Raw genomic sequence first — 21,476 nt, 5'->3', positions numbered from 1 at the left:
CTCTCATTGGGCTCCCTGCTCCTCTGGAAGCCTGTTCCTTCCTCTCCCGCTCCCCCTGCTTGTGTTCCCTCTCTTGCTGGCCATCTCTCTCTCTGTCAAATAAATAAATAAAATCTTTAAAAATAATAATAAAAAATAAAGTCTACTAAAAAAGCATCTGGGGCAGCACCTGGGTGGCTCAGTCAGTTAAGCGTCCAACTCATCATTTCAGCCAAGCTCATGATCTCAGGTCCTGGGCTTGAGCCCGACGTCAGGCTGCGCACTGAGCATAAAGCCTGCTTGAGATTCTCGCTCTCTCTCCCTCTGCCCCTCCCCCCACTCGCGCTTTCTCTCTCTCTCTCTCAAAAAAAAAAAAAAAAAAAGCATCTGGGAACCTTAAAGAGTAATGTTTCCCTTAATAATAACTGAGGAATAGGAATTTAGGGGAAGGAAAATATGATAAACCCAGGGATGAGGTTAGAACACTGAAGAACATACCTTTAGTAACTACATCTTTGTTAGAGGCAGGCTGTAAATTTGGGCGAACTGAAGCGAAGAGGCTTTGCACGTCTGTTTCTTACAGCACCCCTTGCATTCTTACAGGACACCCCTGCCCTGAGGACAGGATGGCAGCGCAAGCCCAGAGGGCAGCGGCATAGGAGTCAGTCTGTAAGGGATACTGCACGTCTCTGGGGCACCAAAATATCACCCAAATTTTTATTTACCTGAACTCTTCCTGGAAAGGAGTGGTGAAAAAGAACCACTTTGCTAAGTCACTTGGGGTGGGATAAGAAGTCCCCCGCTACGGAATGCCTGCTTAGACGGAATGCGTGCTTGGAGGGCCTACTGACTGCTGTCTAAGAAATGAGGGTTTGGTAACAGCAGCGTCTGCTCCCTGGGACACTGCTCTAGCAATCCTCTATTCTGTGCCTTTCCACTTAGATAAATGTCAAACAAACAAAAAAAATTTAAGATTTTCATTTATTTATTTATTTTTAAGATTTTATTTTTTAAAGTAATCTCTACACTCAACATGGGGCTCAAACTCATGACCCAGAGATCAAGAGATGCACGCTCTTCTGACTGAGTCAGCCAGGCACCCTAATGTTGAACGAATTTTTAAAGAACATTGTTTTGAAGGGAACCAAACTACTGCTCTGAATGGAGAGACAAATTATTAGCCCATTCAAAGTGTCCAAGTGTTTATCAGCTCCTTTAATACCAAGTTGAATAAAAGCAAGTCTAATAGCAACCAGAAACAGGACAGTCCAATTACTTTTCTCTCCCTTATGGTCTCGGGGATATTATTTCCTTTAGCTGATAAGAACAGGGCAGCAAAGTTTAAAGTCACATTTTTTTGGTGAATGAATACAGTTTTCTGCTGCTGATCATGGATAGATCCATATGCCTGATACTCAGGGAATCAACTGGGAGGTGGGCAGGGTTGACGTTTTCTCATTAATAGTAAGCCAGCCAACCAGGATCAGTCAACCACCTGTACATAGAGATAGGTCAAGGGAGTCCTCACAAACGTGCTAAGATTTTCCCTAGAAAACAGTTCTGGGTGTATATCTACAAGGGTAATTGAAGCTTAAAATCTGTCATCATGAGAGAGTTCCAAACATTTTTACCTAAAATGTTTCTAATTAGGAGTTAGGAATCATCTACTCTAAACAGGGTACGATCATCCATAAACTAATTTAAATCACTCTAACTTCTTGGGAGGTTCTGATATAAATTGACTACTCTTTTTTTTTCCTGTCTTCTTCATAGGTTTATGTTGTTTCTGGACCCTTCTAATTATCCATATTCTCTAAGTAAGTCTTCTATCCTTGGATCCCTTAATTCTATGAACTGGGGAGATCTCATTCATACTCATTGCTCTACCTCATCTGCCATTTGTTTGGTGATGACACCCAATCTGTGTCTCTAGGCTGAACTTTCTTTGGAGTAATAGACCTGTATTACCAGTATCATCCTGGATATCTTTACTTAAATGTCTCTTAGATGTCCTAGTGTTACAAATAGAATTCTTTATTTCTATAGAACTCTATTCCCCATCCCCCCAATAATCCCTCCAGAGGTAGAGAGGTAACTAAGGTTTCTTTCTCACCGTCTCTGTCCACACCAGTCTCTGTACGTTGCTAATTCCATGTCTATGTCTTAAGCCTTTCCTCTGCATACATAGTGCTTGCCTCATCATTTCTTCACTAGATAATCACCAATTCTCCTGTTTTATCACCACTTTGGTCTTGCTCTTTTCCCATCCACCCTCCATACTGAATTCTGAGTTAAATTTTTTTTCTAACAGTTAAATAATTTTCGACCCTATAACATATGCATAAGGTGCAAAACCAAAAAGTTAAGAAGGTTCACAGGGAAAAGTCTGCCCCTTGCACCTGACTTCTTGATCACTCTTTTCCCTTACCAAAGGCACCCATAGCCATCAATTTCTTTGGTAAAGAAAGTAATTCTAAAATGCATCAACTTCACGTCTTCTGTGGCTCATCACTCTATAACGTCCAAATTGAGAAGTACATATGAGGATTTTCAGGATTTGTTCCTGTTTCTCTTTTGTTTCTTCTAACAAGTCCCTCTACATCCAGATTTGTTCTTCCCTGAAAAGCCAAAGGCTTCTTTCCCTCTGTGATTTTGCATATGCTCTTCCCTCTACCTGGGATGCCTTGTTCCCCAGCTTTCCCTGTACCCCATGCCATCATCCTTCTTTGGGTACAGTGCAATACCCCTGACTATTCCCCTAAATATATTCAAGTTGAAGCCTTTATGGATCTCCACAGATAAAGGTTATGCCTTCCCTTCATGAAACCCTTTTCAAAGGACCATATGTAGGGGGCTCCTGGCAGGCTCAGTTGGTGGAGCATGTGACTCTTGATCTTGGGGTTATGCGTTTGAGCCCCATGTTGGGTGTAGAGAGTACTTAAAAATAAAATCTTAAAAAAAAAAAGGCCATATATATGTTTTTATTATAGCATCTATCACATGGCTTTGCCATGTTGAAGGCAGTACTCTGTTCCTTTGTTTTTTGAGTCCTCAGAGTCCAAAAACGAATACCTCCTTGTTTAATAAATATTGAATATTAGTTACAATGTAACTACAACTAAGCTAAGGACATATCATGCTGCATTCGTAGAGAAGTGTAGTCCTTAGAATTTTTAGTTCTGGCCACCCTATTTAGAGAAAGAGATTGAAAAAGTATAATATCCGCCTGACAGTGTATAGTTTACTAACACTGTGATGGCCTTAACAAGAAAAGACCAAGAGAATGCATAGCTCCCATAGACTCTCTGAAGGACCAGAGAGGAAACGGCTAATTACTTAGCTTCTTTCTGAGACCGGAAGTTCTCCATCAGGGTGTTGGGTCATTGTGGTGTGTCTTCATCGTGCTGAGATGTACTGCAACTTATTTGTACTAATTAAAGTTGAAGTACTGAAATCTGAAAACAATTTACCTTTCCCTCCCTCCTAAATTAGTGTGAAATCAAGGTTGCTTCTGTAAAGTCACTCCTGCCCACTTACATTCTAATATACTGTGCTTGAGATGTGGGCAGGGTCACAACTGATGGGGCTGGAAACTGGATGCAAACCAATTTGCCTTATCTTCTCTTCTACCCTGGGAGAATGTTGAGCATGTGAATACTATCTATCCTGGGGGGGGGGGGGGAGGAGGAATATAGAGAATTGTCATCCCAGACTATGTGCTCCTCAAGGGTAGGGACCATGAATTTTCATTTTGTATTTATCCACAGTGTCTGGCAGTGCTTGAGGAAAGAAAGGAGTGAGGGTTTGCAGATGGAGCAATGGGAGAATGAAAGGAAGAGAGGGTGGAAGAAAATGTGACAAATACTATTTTAAAGGAATGAAGGAAAGAGAAAAAGCAAAGGATTAAAGGAGGCTTATCATTACTTTCTCAGAAACTGTTAATTGAATTCAGTTTTTAAGTCATCATAGAAAAAAAAAAGCAGTAAATGCTGCTTAGAGACTCTGGAAGACCAAATAAGGTCACCTCTAAGTTCCTACTCAGTCCTTTGATCTAAGAGTCTAGGTTTTATTTCCCCAACAATGCTTTTGAGTGAATAGTGGCATTTAATGAATATGTATTAAATAAAACTATAAAATATTAGAACAGAAACAAACTGATGTTTCTGTTTAAAAAAAACTTAATATTATTTTCTTAATTGGGTTTTCATAGTTTCATGAAGAGACTGGCAATTGGTTTGCAAAATTCAGCTTCAGTTTGCTCCTTTGTAAGATGCTCTGTGGCTTAACCACACAGGGCTGAGGTCCCTCGTGACTTTTTTCTTTTAGGTTAAAAGAAATAACGGAATTTTGCTAGGTTAAATTCTAGACATGATGCAAATTTAAAGTAATTTAAGATGATACTTCTAGGTAAGGGATGAAAGTTTTTTTTGTTTTGTTTTGTTTTTCCTAAGAGAATCCAGTAAACTATTTCTGCTTTGTAGAGATCCAAAATGTCTGGGCTGCAGAAACTCACAAACAAGTAAAGGTGAAGAAACCAGAGAGCAAAAATTACAACAGTAACCACTGCCCAACCCTCAAATATGTCAGTAACCAAAGACTTCTTAACTTCATGGTCCTTCAGAATATGTGCAGTCCATAATACAATAGAAACTTATTATCCAAGGCTAGTTGTAACTGTTGTAATTCTAAGCTCAAGCTTTTGCTTCTTTTGTAGTGCCTTGCTTGGAACAAAGCAGTACTTAATACATGTTACTTTGATTTCATAAACAGAAAGTATATAAAAATCAGAGGAGCTGGGTAACTTTGATTAGGAACACAAAGGATAACATTTTTAGTCTTATTTTTATATTATCTTCTTGAAGAGTTCAACTCTTTGCCCACTGACACTGGCCCAAATGCTATGACACTGCAAAACTGAGATCATATCTTGCTTTTTTTTTGGACACTTCATTTTGCCCATGTCAGCGGAATACAACTGAGTAGTGAACTGGCTTAAAAATTTAATACAAGTAAGCATACTTTCTCTACTTCCCCTGTGATATTGCACATCCCATTTGTATAGATAATAGACTAAATTTTACTCATTGCAAGTACAATATATATTTGATTGACTTGGTTGATGCAATTATAAGCCTTGTTTTCAGTTCAAAGTCTGCATTTTGCCGGTAATCTAAAAATATTAATTCCTATGTCTGTAACATCCCATTCCTGAGCACACATACATTCACAATATTCCCAACCTGCTCCTTCCAATAGAGCTTGCTTTGGGAAGGAAATTTCAGAAAAGCATCCAGAAGGAGGAAAGCCCGACGACGCTACTTGAGCTGTTAGGTGCCCAATAGCAACTTACTGTTTCAAAGTAACAACAACAACAACAAAGAGCAAGGGGGATGGGTGGAAAAAGAGGAAACTCCATGAAAGATGCGAGTGACAACTCCCAGTGGCTTTTAGATGCCATCCGCACAGGAAAAATGAAGAGGTTAGAAAACAGAGACAGGGCGGTGTCCCCTGCCATGTTTCAATTCACGCTGCGTTAGTAACCAGCCACACAACTGCCTCACCCGAGGGGGCTTCCTCAGCGCCCAACTGTCCCCTCGGAATCGCAAGGAGAGCGCTACCCCTCCCCAGGAGTAACGATTAGGGGAGATCACTGCCGGCAGAAACTCCGCCACAGAGGAGAGCAGCCGAGGGGCTGCCGCCCTCCCCTGCGGTTCAGGAAGCCCACTTCCGCGCGCAGGTGGGCGGGCGCCCCAGGCCGAAACGAAGCAGCGCGAGGAAGCGGGGTACCGGTGGCCTTCCCAGCGACCCCCGCCCGCCCCGCCAGGGGGAGCGTCTGCGCCGGACTGCCGGCGGCGGGGACCCGCCGGGCGGCGCTGGGCGGCGGCTTGGCTGCGGGGCTGCCCTCCCGCGTCCCCACCCCCCTCGCTGCCCGCCCCCGGCGCGGCCCTGCCCGCCCCCTCCGCCCCCTCCCGCGGCGCCATGCGCAGACTCAGTTCCTGGAGAAAGATGGCGACAGCCGAGAAGCAGAAACACGACGGGCGGGTGAAGATCGGCCACTACATCCTGGGGGACACCCTTGGCGTCGGCACCTTCGGCAAAGTGAAGGGTGAGGACCCCTGGGCCAAGGGTCGGCCCCAGCCCGCGATCCGGGCGACTTCCGCCTTTCGCACCTCTTCATCCTCCCCCGCCCCGGCGTTCCTTCTCTACCGGGCTCCGCAGCCCCTGTCCTGACTCCGGCGGGAGCGGAGTCAGAGGCCACAGCGGGACTGCGGCGCGACCCTCCCCGGCCGGGTGGGGGTGGGGACCGGTCGCCATGGCGACGGCGCCGCGGCCTGAGGGGCTCGTCGGTGTGAGGGGCGGGGATGCGGAGGTGCGAACTTTCCCAGGTGGGACAACCTAGGGCTGCGCAGCACGCTCGCAGCGCTGGGTGGGGGCGCCGGGATCTCGGCCCGGAGCCCTGGGGAGAGGGCCTGTTGTTCGCTTGGGCTGTGCTCCCTCGGCTCAGGGCCAGCCCATCGCTTCCCTGGCAGTCCTCAGCATTGTCCGTATTTCCGTCCTCTTTAGTAGGTTCTCGACTTACCTGCCCGGGCTGATTCTCAAGTGTGAAATATGTCCCCCCCCCCCCCACCGCCTCCCCCAAAAAGTAAGCTTGCTTTGGGGGTAGCTTACAGAATTTTTTAAAAAGGGCCATCTCGTTGGGAAGGATGACTAATTTTTTTCGGAGCAGTTAATGAATGTAAACTGGTCCTGTATTTGCGATGCATGGTTTATGTTCTGAATGAAGACTCCGTGCCTTCAGTGTTTCTGAATTATCAGTTTTGCAGACTCTGTGTGCCAAACCTGGTATGTAGTGCAGATGTTGCCTCCAGATAGCCAGATAGTATTTATTAGCCCATTAGTGTAGTCCATTTCCATTTATTTTCTTAGGATATTTATGTTTTAATAATTTAGTGCACATCATTTGAACTTTTTTTTTTTTTAAGTAAAGTGTGCAATCTCTTACCCTTGTGTTTCAGCACAATATTCTGGAAATAACAAACTTGATCACCAGTCCACCAATTCTGGCACAAGAAGTTTAATTGCAAACTTTGTGAGGCATAAATATGTTTTTTTTTTAAATATTTGACTTTGTTATTAGGGATGTAGAGGAAGGAAGCATGGAACTGAAAAATATAATTCATGCATTGGCTTTGGATATATAATAACCTATGACTTGCATATACTAAGCTCTTGGTAAATATTTGACTTGAAAGAAAAAAAGTTGTGAAAGTCTGTACGGTGAATTAACTAACTGAGCCTTGCTTTACCGGAGCTAAATAAACATTTTCTGATTTTATCTAGGGATGGAAGAGGAGAACCCTTCCTTCTCTTGCTCTTTCTGAGTCATAGAACTGGAAAATTGCTGTATAGCCCACAGGGAAGCAACTGCCTAAGCCTTCTTATGAAAATCAGCAAGGCCAACAATGTAAGAAAGTAAGAAGCAAATGCTAGAATAGGGTAATAAGAGCCATCAGGGTGGGTCTGTATTAGGCCAGTAAGATGTCTCTGTGCCCTCAAAATTATTTATTTTTGGCTATGTTGTCTCTTTACTTGTTAGCAATTACAAACTGCTTTTAATTTACAAATATCTGTAAGAAATGCTCATTAATGCCCCCAAATAGTGATGACAGTCTTGATACCCTCACCCCTCCTAGGGTTCTGCTTGGATTAGGGTGCTCATCATTCTAATAAAGACCTGTGCAAAGTCAGGTTCATTTTCTTACTTGCTAGGTGGCTTTTGGCATGGCAGATAGAAAAGCAAGAGGAAATTTTTCATTTTCTGGATTTGACCTGTGATGTGGCTGTGACATGAATCCTTCCAGTGAGTGCTGTTCCTTAACCTTCATTCTTCCACATGTGCCTCTCTTGAAGTAAATACTATCAAAGTCAACCTCTCCAAATTATAGAAAAGCCAATATTCATCAGAGAATCACAGGTTTCATAGATAGGGTTAAATTTGTTCATAAATACATTAGTTGATATTGGTCAAAATCCTCAACCAGTGCATTTTTAAGTTGTTAAACAGTTGGGATGCTTTTTTTCAAGTACAGTAATAGAAAATCCAGCTCAACCTAGCCAAGAACATCTCTTTCTGTGGTTCTCCAAAGCATGGAAGCTTCAGCATACCTGTCATTGGCTCATCCATTCCCTGGGGCCAGGGATGTCATGTGCCAATTGGTTTAGGCTTGTGTTCCTGAGTAGTAGCAAGGGAGATAGCATTACCCTTGGTGGAATATGGCCCACTGTTGAATGTGTGTGTGTGGTGGGGGCATCTTCTTCTGAAGTACTTAGTGTGGGGAGACAGGTTAATACCTATACAGAATGGGTATTCAGTGTTAGGAGAAAGAAAGGTGGACATAGATGCTCAGTGAGCCAGCAAAAACAGCTGTTACAGTGGTGATGTTGGTAACTTACATAGCCTTACTTTGACAAGAATTCTTATCAATGATATGATTAGCCATATATTTCAACGGAGATAATTTGGAGTAGCTAGAGCTTTTAAAATTAATTACGTAATGGGGCGCTTGGGTGCCACAGCGGTTAAGCGTCTGCCTTCGGCTCAGGGCGTGATCCCGGCGTTGTGGGATCGAGCCCCACATCAGGCTCCTCTGCTATGAGCCAGCTTCTTCCTCTCGCACTCCCCCTGCTTGTGTTCCCTCTCTTGCTGGCTGTCTCTATCTCTGTCAAATAAATAAATAAAATCTTAAAAAAAAAATTCTTAAAAAAAATTAATTACGTATTGGTAATTTTAACGTGGAAAAAGAGTCTAATAGAAGATATGATATTGATATGCAGAAAAATTCCCAATAGGGTATTACATGCTTAGAGGAAATTTAATTTTGGGGATGAAGGGAACTATAAATTCCCAGTGATTATTTTGTTTCCTATTACAGGCTTAAAAAGTCATTTGGTAATTTAATGATATTGCAATGAGAGAGTTTACACAGACTACTAGGGTTGGTTTGGGATTATGCTTGAATTATCTTTTATTATTCCCAAGTTATCTTTTTTTTTTCTTCCTGGTTATCAAGGTTTTAGTCTCTACTCCCTTGCAGGGTCCACTTGCTTTTCCCCAGGTACAGCAATTATAAAACCATGGGTGAACAGCATCATGTTACTACTGCAATAAATAAAAATGGCAGTTTTTGTTAAGTTTTCCAAGAAGAGAGAAGACGGTATCTTTAGTGGTATAGGTGGTCTTCAGCAAATGAGTTGTTTATACATGCAGCCTATTTATTAAGTTGGTATTTTTCTACATAAAACTTCAATTTCAGGTAAATAGGTGACTGTTCTCTTTGTGAATCAATCACAGTAGAAATTATTTAAAAATTTCTTTAAGGAGTACCTGATAATGCAAAAAAAAAAATTCTTTAAGGAGAGGGATTCGTGGCTGGCTTAGTCAGTAGAGCATGCAACTCTTTATCTTGGGTCATGAGTTCAAGCCCCACATTGGGTGTAGAGCTTACTTATAAAAAAAAATTCTTTAAGGAAAAAAATCTATATATTATATAAATATATATATATATATATATATATATATATATATATATATATATCAGCATGGGTAGATCTAAAGTTTATAAGGTCAGGCCACAAAAACCAAAGAAGTAGAAGAACATGTACTGTCATATTATTTATATAAATTTTAAAATCATGTAAAAACACCCAGACATTGCTAGTGAGAGTAAATTGTTGCTACCTCTATAGAGGGTGACAGTGTTTATTAAAGTTAACCCAGCAATTCAACCTCTAGGAAATTATCCTATGGATATACTCATGTGTGTGTGTGTGTGTGTATGAAATGATGAGTTATTCATTGCCATATTGCTTATAAATACAAAAGGTTGGAAACATTAAGAAAAAAACAAGAGACTTTATATAATTTAGGAAGCAATTTCCAAGGTGTATTTTTAAGGGGAAGAATAAGAGGGTAGTAAACAAATGTGTATAGTATACCTACCATTCGTGTATAAAAAATAGGGGCAAATAAGGTATTTAAGTGTAACTACTTGCACATGTATGGAGTGTCCCTTTAAAGATACACGTGAAACAGTTGCATTCGTTGTTCAGTTGGGGGTATCTAGATAGCAGGGGGACATTTCACTGTATATCTTTTTGTGCTGTTCAGTTGTGCAGTCCAGGCATTATGTATTCAAAAGAACATATAAAATTAAATTTGTAGAAATAAACGTAGGGAAAACATTGTTACAATATTGTTTGTGGGTTCCTACTTGAGGGGAAGACCAACACCACATGGAAGGAAGTGGTTACCTCTGGGGAGGGAGAAAGGAGAAAGGGATCTGGGAGGAGGCATACAGAGCTTCAGTTGGATCTGTGATGTTTTATTGCTTAAGCTGGTGCTGGGTAGAACATGGGTATTTGGTTTGCCTTTTGGGATGCCTGCATTGTTATGTTAAAAAAACCTGCCTCTCTCAGATTTCCACCTGTAGCTTTTAAAGCTCAACCCTCTGCAGGATTAAGTTATTTCCCTTATACTTTTAGGGGTGAGATTTTTTTTTAAAAAATATTTATTAGAGAGCACACACAAGTTGGGGGGAGAGTCAGAGGGAGAAGGAAAGAGAGAATCCTAAGCAGGTTCCATGGCTGAGCAGGGAGACCAGTGTGCAGCTCAATTATACAACGCCAAGATCATGACATGAACCAAAATCAAGAGTCTGATGCTTAACCGACTGAGCCACCCAGGCACCCCGAGAGTGAGATATATTTTTTTTTTACTCTCTTAATTTTAGAGTGAGAATGAACTAGGTGATCAGTAGATACTCTTTGTGATACCAGAATATCGGTAGATATTCTGCAGTAGATATTTCTTTGTGGCATCTCTTTCCTATTTACAATGTTCTCTTTCAAAGTGTGATCTTGTTTCACTTCAGGATTACATGTCTGATTAGAAGAGTGTTTGTTTCAGTGTCCTACAGGTAGACAGTTCCCTTTAGGAAGCAATAGCAGGTTGCCTGCCAGTAGTTGACTAAGCTGCTGTTCTTTTTTTTTTTTTTTAAGATTTTTTATTTATTTATTTGATACAGAGAGAGACAGCTGGCGAGAGAAGGGACACAAGCAGGGGGAGTGGGAGAGGAAGAAGCAGGCTCCCAGCGGAGCAGGGAGTCTGACGCAGGGCTCAATCCCAGGACCCTGGTGGGATCACGCCCTGCGCCGAAGGCAGACGCTTAACGACTGAGCCACCCAGGTGCCCCTAAGCTGCTGTTCTTGTGAGGGAGACATGGTGAATTCTAGTAACCTTTGCTGTGAGTGACCTGCAGGTCTTCCATGGCAGAAATATCTGACCGTTTCGTTCAAAAGCAGTATCGAGGGGCCCGTGGGTGGCTCAGTCGGTTAAGCAATGGATTCTTGATTTTGGCTCAGGTCATGATCTCAGGATTGTGAGATGGAGCCGCATGTTGGCTCCGCACTGATTGGAGCCTGGTTAGGACTCTCTGCCTGCCTCTCTCTCTGCCCTTTCCCCCCACTCACACTCTCTCTTTTGCTCTCTCTCAAGGAAATAAATAAAATCCTTTAAAAAACCCAATATTTTAGCACTACTGTAAAACAGTGACAGTCTAAAGGGTAAAGTTTTGAGCTTTGGAAAGAGGGGTGGTTCTCTTAATGCATATTCCTGGCAAGGTCCACTTTTACTGATTGGTTGACTCTGGAACAACAATTAATTTGGCTGCAACTGAGTTTAGTTAATGGAGAATCCTTTGCTTAGTTTTGAGAAAACAGTTCAGGCTTTGGGGTTTGATATTGTCCCCAGCTACCCCCCCCCCTCCACAATCTTCTACTGCATATTGATGGCGCGGTAGAGTAGATAGGTCAGAAGACTTGAAATCAGAAGGCCTATCCCAACTTGATCACTTAATAGCTTTACTTCATCAAATTACATAATCTCTTAGAGCCTCATAATTACCTATATCATAGGTTTGTTGTGAGGCTCAAATGTGATCATGTGTTTTTTCTAAGCTATAAAACACTATTTTCAAAAGTATTGTTACTGAAATTCTAATATTGAAGTTTGTTGGTAATTGGGTTCAAGGCAAAATATCTGTTCCTATAATTAAGGAAAAGAACAGATTATCATATGATAGCTTTAAATTACCAAGATTTTGCTGGGAAGAAAGAGGGAGAAAGACGATGTTCAGAAGGGCTACTGCCTGTTCTGAAAGAGAAAATATTTGAGCCATCAGTGTTGGGACATTATTTGAAGACCTTGGAGGGAAAAGCCTGTATCCAAATAAGACAGGTTAAAAATGTTTAACAGGTTTCTTTACTAGGTGGTCCAGAGACATTCTTGTGTTAATATGCCTAGTGGGTTTCCAAAAGGGAGAACATCCGTCCTTTCCCAGACTTCCTTGCTTAGGAAATCTTTTTCTGTGTTGAGGCTTCAGTCCTAGTATTTTGTAGAATGTAATTCTTAAAATTCATTGTAATAATTTTAGTTTTATGATTTTTCTAGCCCATAGAACATTCAAATTCCCAGATTAGAACATTGGAGACGGGGGGCTGTAAAAGTTGACTCCTGATAGGTTGTGAAGGGTGAGACACAACTTCAAAAAGCAGAAAACTGGGGAGCTGGAACATAATAGCCTAGGAGCAAGAAGTCCTAGCATAGCCAACTCCCACAGATGTCACTGTGTGAGCACCGGGTAGTAACTGATGCTCATACAAGGTGAAACTTTGCTTGGTTCCCAGTCATTATGTACAGTGTGTTCCATTTAAGAATTCTTGGGGCGTTTGTAGTACAGATTAGAAAACCTGCTTCCAAAAAAGATTACTTTTGTTAACTTGTTAATTTTAATGGTGAATATCATATTTTAGAAAAAAACTATGTTTCCCAAGGCTGCAATAACAAAGTACCACAAGCTGGGTGGCTTCAAACAACAGAAATTTATTCTCTCAACGTTCTGGAGGCCAAGTATCCAAAATCAAGGGGTTTGTAGGGTTACACTCCCTCTGAAGGTTCTTGGTGAGAGTCTGTTCCTTGCGTCTCCAGCTTTTGGTGGCTCCTGGTGTTCCTTGGCTTGTGGTAGCAAAGCTCCAGTGTCTGCCTCTGTCTTCCCATGGCTTCCTGAGGGCGTGTCTATGTTCTCTCCTCTTACAAAGGATACCTGCCATTCATTACATCTAGAGCCCACTCTAAATCTAGGATGATTTCATCTTCAGATCCTTAACTGATTACATGTACAAATGCCCTGTTTCCACATAGAGCACATTCGAGGTTCTGGTGGACATGAATTTGGGGTGCAGGGGCACTATTCAATCCATTACACTTGTCATTTTATATGCTTTTGGTTTTATGCTCTTGGTTTCTCCCTTATAACACTTTAATTTTTGAGAAACTTTTGAATTAGTGTGGTAGAATGAATTAAATGTATTCTTGGTATCTTGTCTTAAAACATTGAAATTGATATGAGGCAGGTTTTTAGTAGACTGAATTAATTTTCTCATACAGGAAAAAGATCGTAGTAGCAGTACCAGGCTCATAGTAGGTGCAGGTACTTAACTATTTCTTAAATTAATGATTGAATTTTTAGAATAATTCTTACTGGTATGAGGCAATTTAGTATATTATTCTTTTCAAAACTATTAAGACTATAGGGGTGCCTGGGTGGCTCAGTTGTTAAGCGTCTGCCTTCGGCTCAGGGCGTGATCCCAGGGTCCTGGGATCGAGCCCCACATCAGGCTCCTCCGCTGGGAGCCTGCTTATTCCTCTCCCACACTCCTGCTTGTGTTCCCTCTCTCACTGGCTGTCTCTCTCTCTGTCAAATAAATAAATAAAATCTTAAAAAAAAAGTATATTATTCTTTTCAAAACTATTAAGACTATAGGGGTGCCTGGGTGGCTCAGTCAGTGTCCAACTCTTGATTTGGGCTCAGGTCGTGATCTCAGGGTTGTGGGATTGAGCCCTGCCTTAGGCTCTGCACTAAGTGGGGGTTGGGAGGTCTGCTTGGGGATTCTCTCTCCCTCTCCCTGTGTCCCTCCTCCCAATAACAGTCTCTCTCTCTCTCTCTCTCTCTTTCTCTCAAATAAATAAATAAATCTTCAAGAAAACCTATAAGACTATAAATTAAAGATTCCTCTGGTATGTTCAACTTCTTAGATTTGTTTTTTAAAAGGACATCTGTATTTGTATTATACTATATGTAATGCTCTTTTGAGGATTATTTTTTAAAAAATTTATCACATTTCACTTACTGTTTTGGGAAAAGCACAAGTTTTTGAGACAGACCGGGGTTCGTGTTTTGATTTTCATCTTCCTGTTCCTCAGTTACCCCAAAAGTGTTACTAATAATGTCAGTCCTCTAGGGTTGGTTACAGTTAGAGCATCACTAGGTTTGGGCACAAAGTGGGTATGTCATGGATATTAACTACACAGTTGTATATGCTAATTGTTACAAATCAACTAGATTCATATTTTTTTAAAAATCTGATTTAAATTCAAGTCTGATTAGCCTGTTTTTTAGCTTTGTGTTCTTGTGTGACTGGATAAACGTTCCTTTAGGTAGTAGGTGAAATCACTGTCAAGGACTTGGTGTTAAGTGTGGATGTTTAGCAATATTATGTTGAAAATTAACCCAAGTCAGGAAAGGGTTGAACTTTGGAAGCTAGAAATCTCAGGATGGGTGATGATGAAAGCGGGGAGGATGGAGCAGGTTGGTGGAATTGAAGCTTATGGGGATGGGAGCTAGATGTATAGAAATTATAGCTGTTAATTATTTAGTACTTATTATGGGCTTAGATAAAGGGATGCTACTGAATCTAAGTGGATAAGGAGGACAAATCAAAAAGCTGATATAATTGACCATATGGGGATTAAAGCAGAAAATTTAGGGCTGATTATATAGGGATAGGGGGCAGGTTTGGGAACAATGGAAAATAAATAGCTCTAAGTAGTGATAGCCACCATTTATTTATCAAGCATTTGCTGTGCCAGATACCATGGAAAGGGCTTTGCAAACCCTACTTCATGTATTCCTTACAGTCACTCTTATATGCAGTATGTGGTATTCTTATTTTTACAGACAACTGAATAGAAGGTTGAAGTAATTTAACTTACCCAGGTCAAACATTAATAAATAACCTTCATACTTGAAAGAACCCAGGTCTATGTGGCCACAAAGTCTATGCTTCGTACACAGATTGCCTTCTCATGTAGCAGGAGAATGGGGCATCTTTAGCCCTATTTCTGAAAAAAGGTGAATCTAACACCTGTTACTGGTTTTTTTTCGTTCCCTTTGGGATTTTTTAATTATGAAGAATATAAAACAGTAAAATTTGAAAAAAATCACTGTAGAATAACTATTTTCGTTTTAGCACATTATCATTGTCATATAAATATTTTTGGTATAGCTAGAAAATGTAGAATGCATATATAGTTTTTGTTTGCTCTTTTTTTTTTTTTTTAAGATTTTATTTATTTATTTGACAGAGATAGAGACAGCCAGTGAGAGAGGGAACACAAGCAGGGGGAGTGGGAGAGGAAGAAGCAGGCTCATAGCGGAGGAGCCTGATGTGGGGCTTGATCCCATAACGCCGGGATCACGCCCTGAGCCGAAGGCAGACGCTTAACCGCTGTGCCACCCAGGCGCCCCTGTTTGCTCTTTCATATTTATAAGAACATTTTCTTTTCTTTTCTTTTTTCTTAAAAGATTTTTAAAAATTTATTTGACAGAGTGAGAGAGACAGAGAGAGGGGGAACACAAGCAGGTGCGAGTGGGGAGCCTGATGTGGGGCTCGATCTCAGGACCCTGGGATCATGACCTGAGCCGAAGGCAGACGCTTAACAACTAAGCCAAGCAGGCACCTCTGTAAGAACATTTTCTATAGTCTTCCTATGAGAGAGTCTGTTATGTTATAATAGCATAAACTGTTCTCTGAAGTTGATCATTTAGGTTATTTGTAGTCTTTGATCTTAAATAAGACACTATAATAAATATGCACATTTTTTTTTGTTTTTTTTTTTTAAAGGTTTTATTTATTTATTTGATACAGAGAGAGCACAAAACAGGGGGAGTGGGAGAGGGAGAAGCAAGCTCCCCACTGAGCAGGGAGCTCAATGCGTGGCTCGATCCCGGGACCCTGGGATCACATCCTGAGCCGAAGGCAGACACTTAACTGACTGAGTCAGGCGCCCCAATTATGCACATTTTAAAAAAGATTTATTTATTTGAGAAAAAGAATGAGTGTGGGGAGGGGCAGAGGGAGAGAATCTTCAGGCAGACTCCCGTGTGTGGGGATCTATCTCAGGACACATGAGATCATGACCTGAGCCAAACCGAGAGTGGGAGGACTGAGCCACCCAGGTGCCCAATAATTATGCACATTTTTAAATCTGCTTAATTCTAAGTTAAATTCTGAGTAAGGGAACTACATATTTTTTAAAAAATAAATTACTCTTAATGCTATTCTACGATATCAGCTGCCCTTTTATTCCCCTGAAATATTCTGTTGATATACCAGCAATGGAAAAGGAATTAGTGCACCAGTTTTCCCTTAAAAAAAAAAACTGATCGTGTACCCTGCTTATTACTTAGTAGTATGTGTTTTTGTGTGTTGGGGGGGCAGAATTTGATCTTGTTACAGTGGCTGTCATGACACCTCCCCTCTCCTGCTACTATTCAATTTTTGTTTGAATATTGTTTATACAGTCCTACTTCATTTCTCTTCAAAAATGAAGAAGATATGCCTCTCTTTATTCCAATTAATTTATAATTTGACGAAATGTTCATGTATTAGAAAAAAAGTCTTCAGTTGTGCCTTGATTGTTTGGTTATTGATTTTATTCTGTTTATTTAGCCTTTTTTTGGAGCGGACTTCTATTACTCACAGGTGAAATAATATTCTACTCCCTATTACTCATAAGTTGAATTTTACTTGATTCCCTATTCTTTGTCTATCACCGTCCCTCCTTTTCTTGCTAAATTTCTTCCTCATTTTTGGTATGTGTTCAATAAAATTTTCTGCATTTTCACATTCTGCAACTTACTGCTTTCTAAATGATTTTAATTGTTCTGTTGTAAAATTCATCCTGCTCTGCTCTTATTTCGTAATTTCTTTATTTCCTTTTTTTTTTAATTTAAAAGTTTTTATTTTTAAGTAATCTTTACACCCAGTGTGGGGCTCAAACTTACAACCCGGAAATCAAGAGTCCCATGCTTTACTGATTGAGCCAGCCAGGTGCTGCATAACTTCTGTATTTCTTATCACCTTGTGATAGTTAATTTTTTCTACAAGATTCATGCAGTTCTTGGACGAGCGTTATTAATGTTTATTCTTTTTGCTTTAGTCTTTTGTACTTTAAAACTTTTTGTTTTTTCTTACTATATTACAGTTATTTTGGTCATCTTCAGAGGCCAGGAATGTCCTAGGGACCCACGTTGCTTTTGGTCAGTACTGTTTTCTGTGGCAGTGTTACTGGCATATAGTAGATGTTCAGTACCTGAATGAATTTGAGAGAATGCTTTGAATTTCCTATTCCAGTTCCTTATTTAATGATAGAATATACATCTGGAGTTGGTTGAAATTAGGTTGAGCAGAGTGGGATATGAGAGGGGACTGTGGCTGATTTGTAATGAATTGGAGTTCAGTCCCAAATGGATTCTGCTTTCACATCCTTTCCAAATCTGAGTCTGCCAGTTGTATCCAGTATTGAGGCTGTTCTCAGTCTTGTTTCAGCTATGCAGTTAATGAGAGAGGGTTTCTACTAAGCTATTGCTTGGAGATTTTGGGGGTAGTTGGACGGATGAGATTACTAGTTGTTCAGGTATCAACACACTAGGTCTAAGAAAGAAGATACTTCCTGAATTGGGGTTTAACAATCAAGTTGACTGCTCTTACCCACATCTGATTGGTATAGGAGATTGGAGAAAGCCTTATCAGAAATTAGAATGTGCTTCTAATTTTCACAGTCTGTTTCAGCTATGATTATAGGCTTTTCTTTGTCACTGATTTCATGTATGTTTTAATGAGCTTTTGATGGACGTATGTCCAGTGCATTCTTACTCTGCCGTCTTTCAGGAAACTTCTATAATTTCTTAGCCATGGATAGTTTTGAGATTAGTTGAGCTATACAAATGGTGGTTATAAGAAATTTAGAGATTCCATAAACATTGTAGTAAGTTTAAAAATTTTTGATTCTGTGATAATGCTTTGGGTTAGGGTAGACTATGGTGCAGTTACACATTTGTTCATTTGCTGGAAAGATTTGCATTGTGGAAGGTTTGTGCAGGTTAAAGAATCTGGACAAAATGGAAGGTGAATTTAGGTGGTAAATTGTATTTTTGAAAAGGACTGAGACTTACTCTGACTTAAATACTTTTCTTGGAGTCTTACTTAACAAAGACTTTTTTCTCCAAATGTGAAATATCTCTATAACCTAACCTTGGATTTAATATTATTAATTAAAACATTTAAGGAAAGTAGCAAATGCTGAAAAAAATTCAAAGTAATGAGGAATTACCTATCCCTGCCCCTCTCAACTGCAGGGGGCAGAAGAGCCCATCACTCATTATCTTGGTTAGGCGATGGGGGGGAGAATGTTGAATTGTTGAAAACCATTGGACCTGATGACCTGTAGAGTTCTCTTTAGTTTAGTTTAGTTTCTAAAATTCTATGCTTTTTATTGTTAAATCATCAAGAGCACATATTAAGTGAGGAGCAAGCAATGAGTCTTTTTGTCTTTTAGAAACATAATTTATCTTGTTGCTGCCCTGCTTTAAAAACCTGCAGTGGTTCATAATCCTGGAGGGTTTTTAAAGGGTGGGCAGGCTCAGCTTCATCCCAAATCCCAGATCAAGGGGGAAGGCCTAGTTAGATTGGACTAATGAGGAAGAATTCTTTGTTTAATATAATGTTTTAAACATAAGTTTAAAATATCAATGTTGAGTTTTCAACTTGGAAATAGTAAGAAGTATTGTATTAATCTGCTAAGGGTTTCCATAACAAAATAACCACAGACTGAATGGCTTTAACAACAGATACTTTCTCAACAGTCTGGAGGCTAAAAGTTTGAGATCAAGGTTTTGGTACGGTTGGTGTCTTCTGAGGCCTCTCCTTAGCTCGCAGATGGCTGCCTCCTCCCTGTGTCCTCACACTGTTTCCTGCGTGTACCCTGCTGTCTCTCTGTGTGTCCAGATTTCCTCTTAGAAGGAGATCATGAGTCAGGGTGGATTAGGACCTACCAAAACTGTTTTATTTTAACAGTCATTTCTTTAAAGGCCCTATCTCCAAATACTGTCACATTCTGAGACCAGGGTTAGGGTTTCAACATACGAATTTTGAGGGAGACACAATTTAGTACATAACAAACATAAATAACTAAGAAGGGATTTCTTATTTATCATTATCTTTGCTTTTCATCTGGTAATTACCAAGATTGCCAGGGAAAGCTCTCAGCTATTGGTCTTACAGACTATGTTCTAATTTAGAAGAGAACATTTTCTTCCTAAAAAGCCAAAACCCTAAGTCACTTATTAAAAAAAACCCAAAAAACAAACTTGATACATGTATATTTCAAAAAGTCAAATAGTGCTAGGAGGCATATTTATAAAACAGAATTCCTTACCCTCACTCTCTTTTCTTCCAGTATTTACCTCTAGGTTTTGGTTTTTTTTTTAAACCTCCATATTTCTAATTGATCTATGCATGCATACAAGCTATTTCTTAATTCTCGTTGATGGATTTTTGTTGTAGTTGTTGTTGTCTTTCTATTATGGTACATAAGGATTTCAGTTCTCTTACACCTTTTCTTTTACATCCTCATTCTTCTAATATACTTTAAAATCCATATTTAGCATTTCATAATTGTGACTGTGTAAAAACTATTTGCCAAGCCAATACTGTGACTATTTTCTTTATTTATAATTTTTTCTGCAGTTTTTAAATTAGCTTGTTTTTTCCATTTGCTTGGTTTTCTTTGAACCTGAGACTAAATTTCCCATATCTTCAAATGCCTTTGTCAAAATCTCTGTCTGTACAATATTCTGTACTTTCAAACCTGTAAGATAATTTATCAGTCTCCCCTTCCCCCAGCCGTCTTGGATTCTCTGTCGCATTTCTGTCTGGATTTGTTGTCTCCAGGCCTTCTACACATCTGTTACCTAGGATTTTGCCTCATTACCATATTCTCTTAGTTTTTCTCCTGTACTGGATCCCTTCTTTACTGGATATTATCTTTCTTGGTTTATTTTCCTGATTTTGATAGAATATATATTTTACAGTGGGTTCTAGAGAAAGGTAAATAAAAGTAAATTTTTGGAGACTAAATTCTGCTCTCACCATTGATTATCTGGGCATAGCATTCAAAATTGAAAGACAATCACTTAATTTTTTTATTCTTAAAAATAGAAACTGCGTGTCCATGAACTGAAATTTGAAATGTTCAAAGGGTTTATGGGTAGGGGAAGTGTGTCTGTAGCATGAGGGAGTTTTTTGGGATGATGAAACTGTTACGTATTTGATTCTAATGGTGGCTTTACCAATTTCTACATGTTAAAATCCATAGAATTGTTCACCAGAAGAAAATACTTGTTTTTTTTTTTTAATTTCAGTTTGTATGTATGATAGCTTAAGAACTAAAAAATAAGTAAGAATTTAAAAGGGCAAAAAGGTATACAGCAAAAAGGAAGTCTCTTTTCTTTCTCTTTCTGTTAGCTTTCCAGTTTTCCTTTCTGGAAGAAACCACTTTTACCAGTTTCCTATATATTCTCCCACTTAATCACTCTTGGACATGTAAACAAGATTTAGGGGCAAATCAGGCAGAACTGAAAGGAACTTAAATTTGCTCATTATTTTCTGAGATACTACTCTTAGAATACATCTAAAATGTTATTAATGAAGCCTGGCACTAATTTGTTAAAATTATTTCTCCTACAGTTGGCAAACATGAATTGACTGGACATAAAGTTGCTGTGAAGATACTCAATCGACAGAAGATTCGAAGCCTTGATGTGGTAGGAAAAATCCGCAGAGAAATTCAGAACCTCAAGCTTTTCAGGCATCCTCATATAATTAAACTGTAAGATCTGATTATATTAAATATAGTCATATCATTTTTTAATCATTTTTGTTAACCTACTTCATCTGACAAGTGAGAAAGATGACTGACATTTCTTGAGTCATCCCTCAAGGTTTTAAAATTTCTGCCTGTTCATGTATTTATCTAACCCCATTCATGGTCCCTTAAACCTATGTCCATGTTTTGCCCTTGTGCTTATCAGCTGTTAACTTTCTCATTCTTTCTTGTCTTCTGGACATGCCATGTGATAGATAACTTTTTGTGCCCCTATTGCTGTAGGACCAACAATGATTTACTAGTAGAAAATGTTGACCTCCAAATTTCACATGATGTCACTTAGTCTCACTAAAGACAGGAGAAAGGCAGTAGAAAGGGTTTTCCCCCAAGCTGCTTATATCTGATAAAACAAATAACAAATGATAGAATTTCA

At 39.8% G+C, this 21,476-nt stretch overlaps 1 protein-coding gene across 7 annotated transcripts in view; it reads left to right on the top strand.

Moving 5' to 3' along the window:
* Window positions 1–5,946: 5,946 nt before the first annotated feature.
* Window positions 5,947–21,476, top strand: part of PRKAA1 (protein kinase AMP-activated catalytic subunit alpha 1) — a 33,698-nt gene continuing 18,168 nt past the window's right edge. For 2 of the 7 annotated variants that reach the window (XM_057312219.1, XM_026506876.4), the window contains exons 1-3: window positions 7,321–7,444; window positions 7,750–7,840; window positions 20,905–21,046. In XM_057312219.1, coding sequence (XP_057168202.1) covers window positions 7,828–7,840; window positions 20,905–21,046 — 155 coding nt within the window. In that variant the 5' untranslated portion in view covers window positions 7,321–7,444; window positions 7,750–7,827. Of the gene's footprint in view, window positions 6,086–7,320; window positions 7,453–7,749; window positions 7,841–20,904; window positions 21,047–21,476 lie in introns of those variants that run through there. The other 5 variants (XM_026506875.4, XM_026506874.4, XM_048224382.2 and 2 more) reach the window with 3 other exon arrangements.

Source organism: Ursus arctos, unplaced genomic scaffold (genome assembly GCF_023065955.2).
Source record: "Ursus arctos isolate Adak ecotype North America unplaced genomic scaffold, UrsArc2.0 scaffold_15, whole genome shotgun sequence".
NCBI lineage: Eukaryota > Metazoa > Chordata > Mammalia > Carnivora > Ursidae > Ursus > Ursus arctos.
Note: the sequence above shows the minus strand (reverse complement) of the source record. Positions and strands in the feature narration are given on the sequence as shown.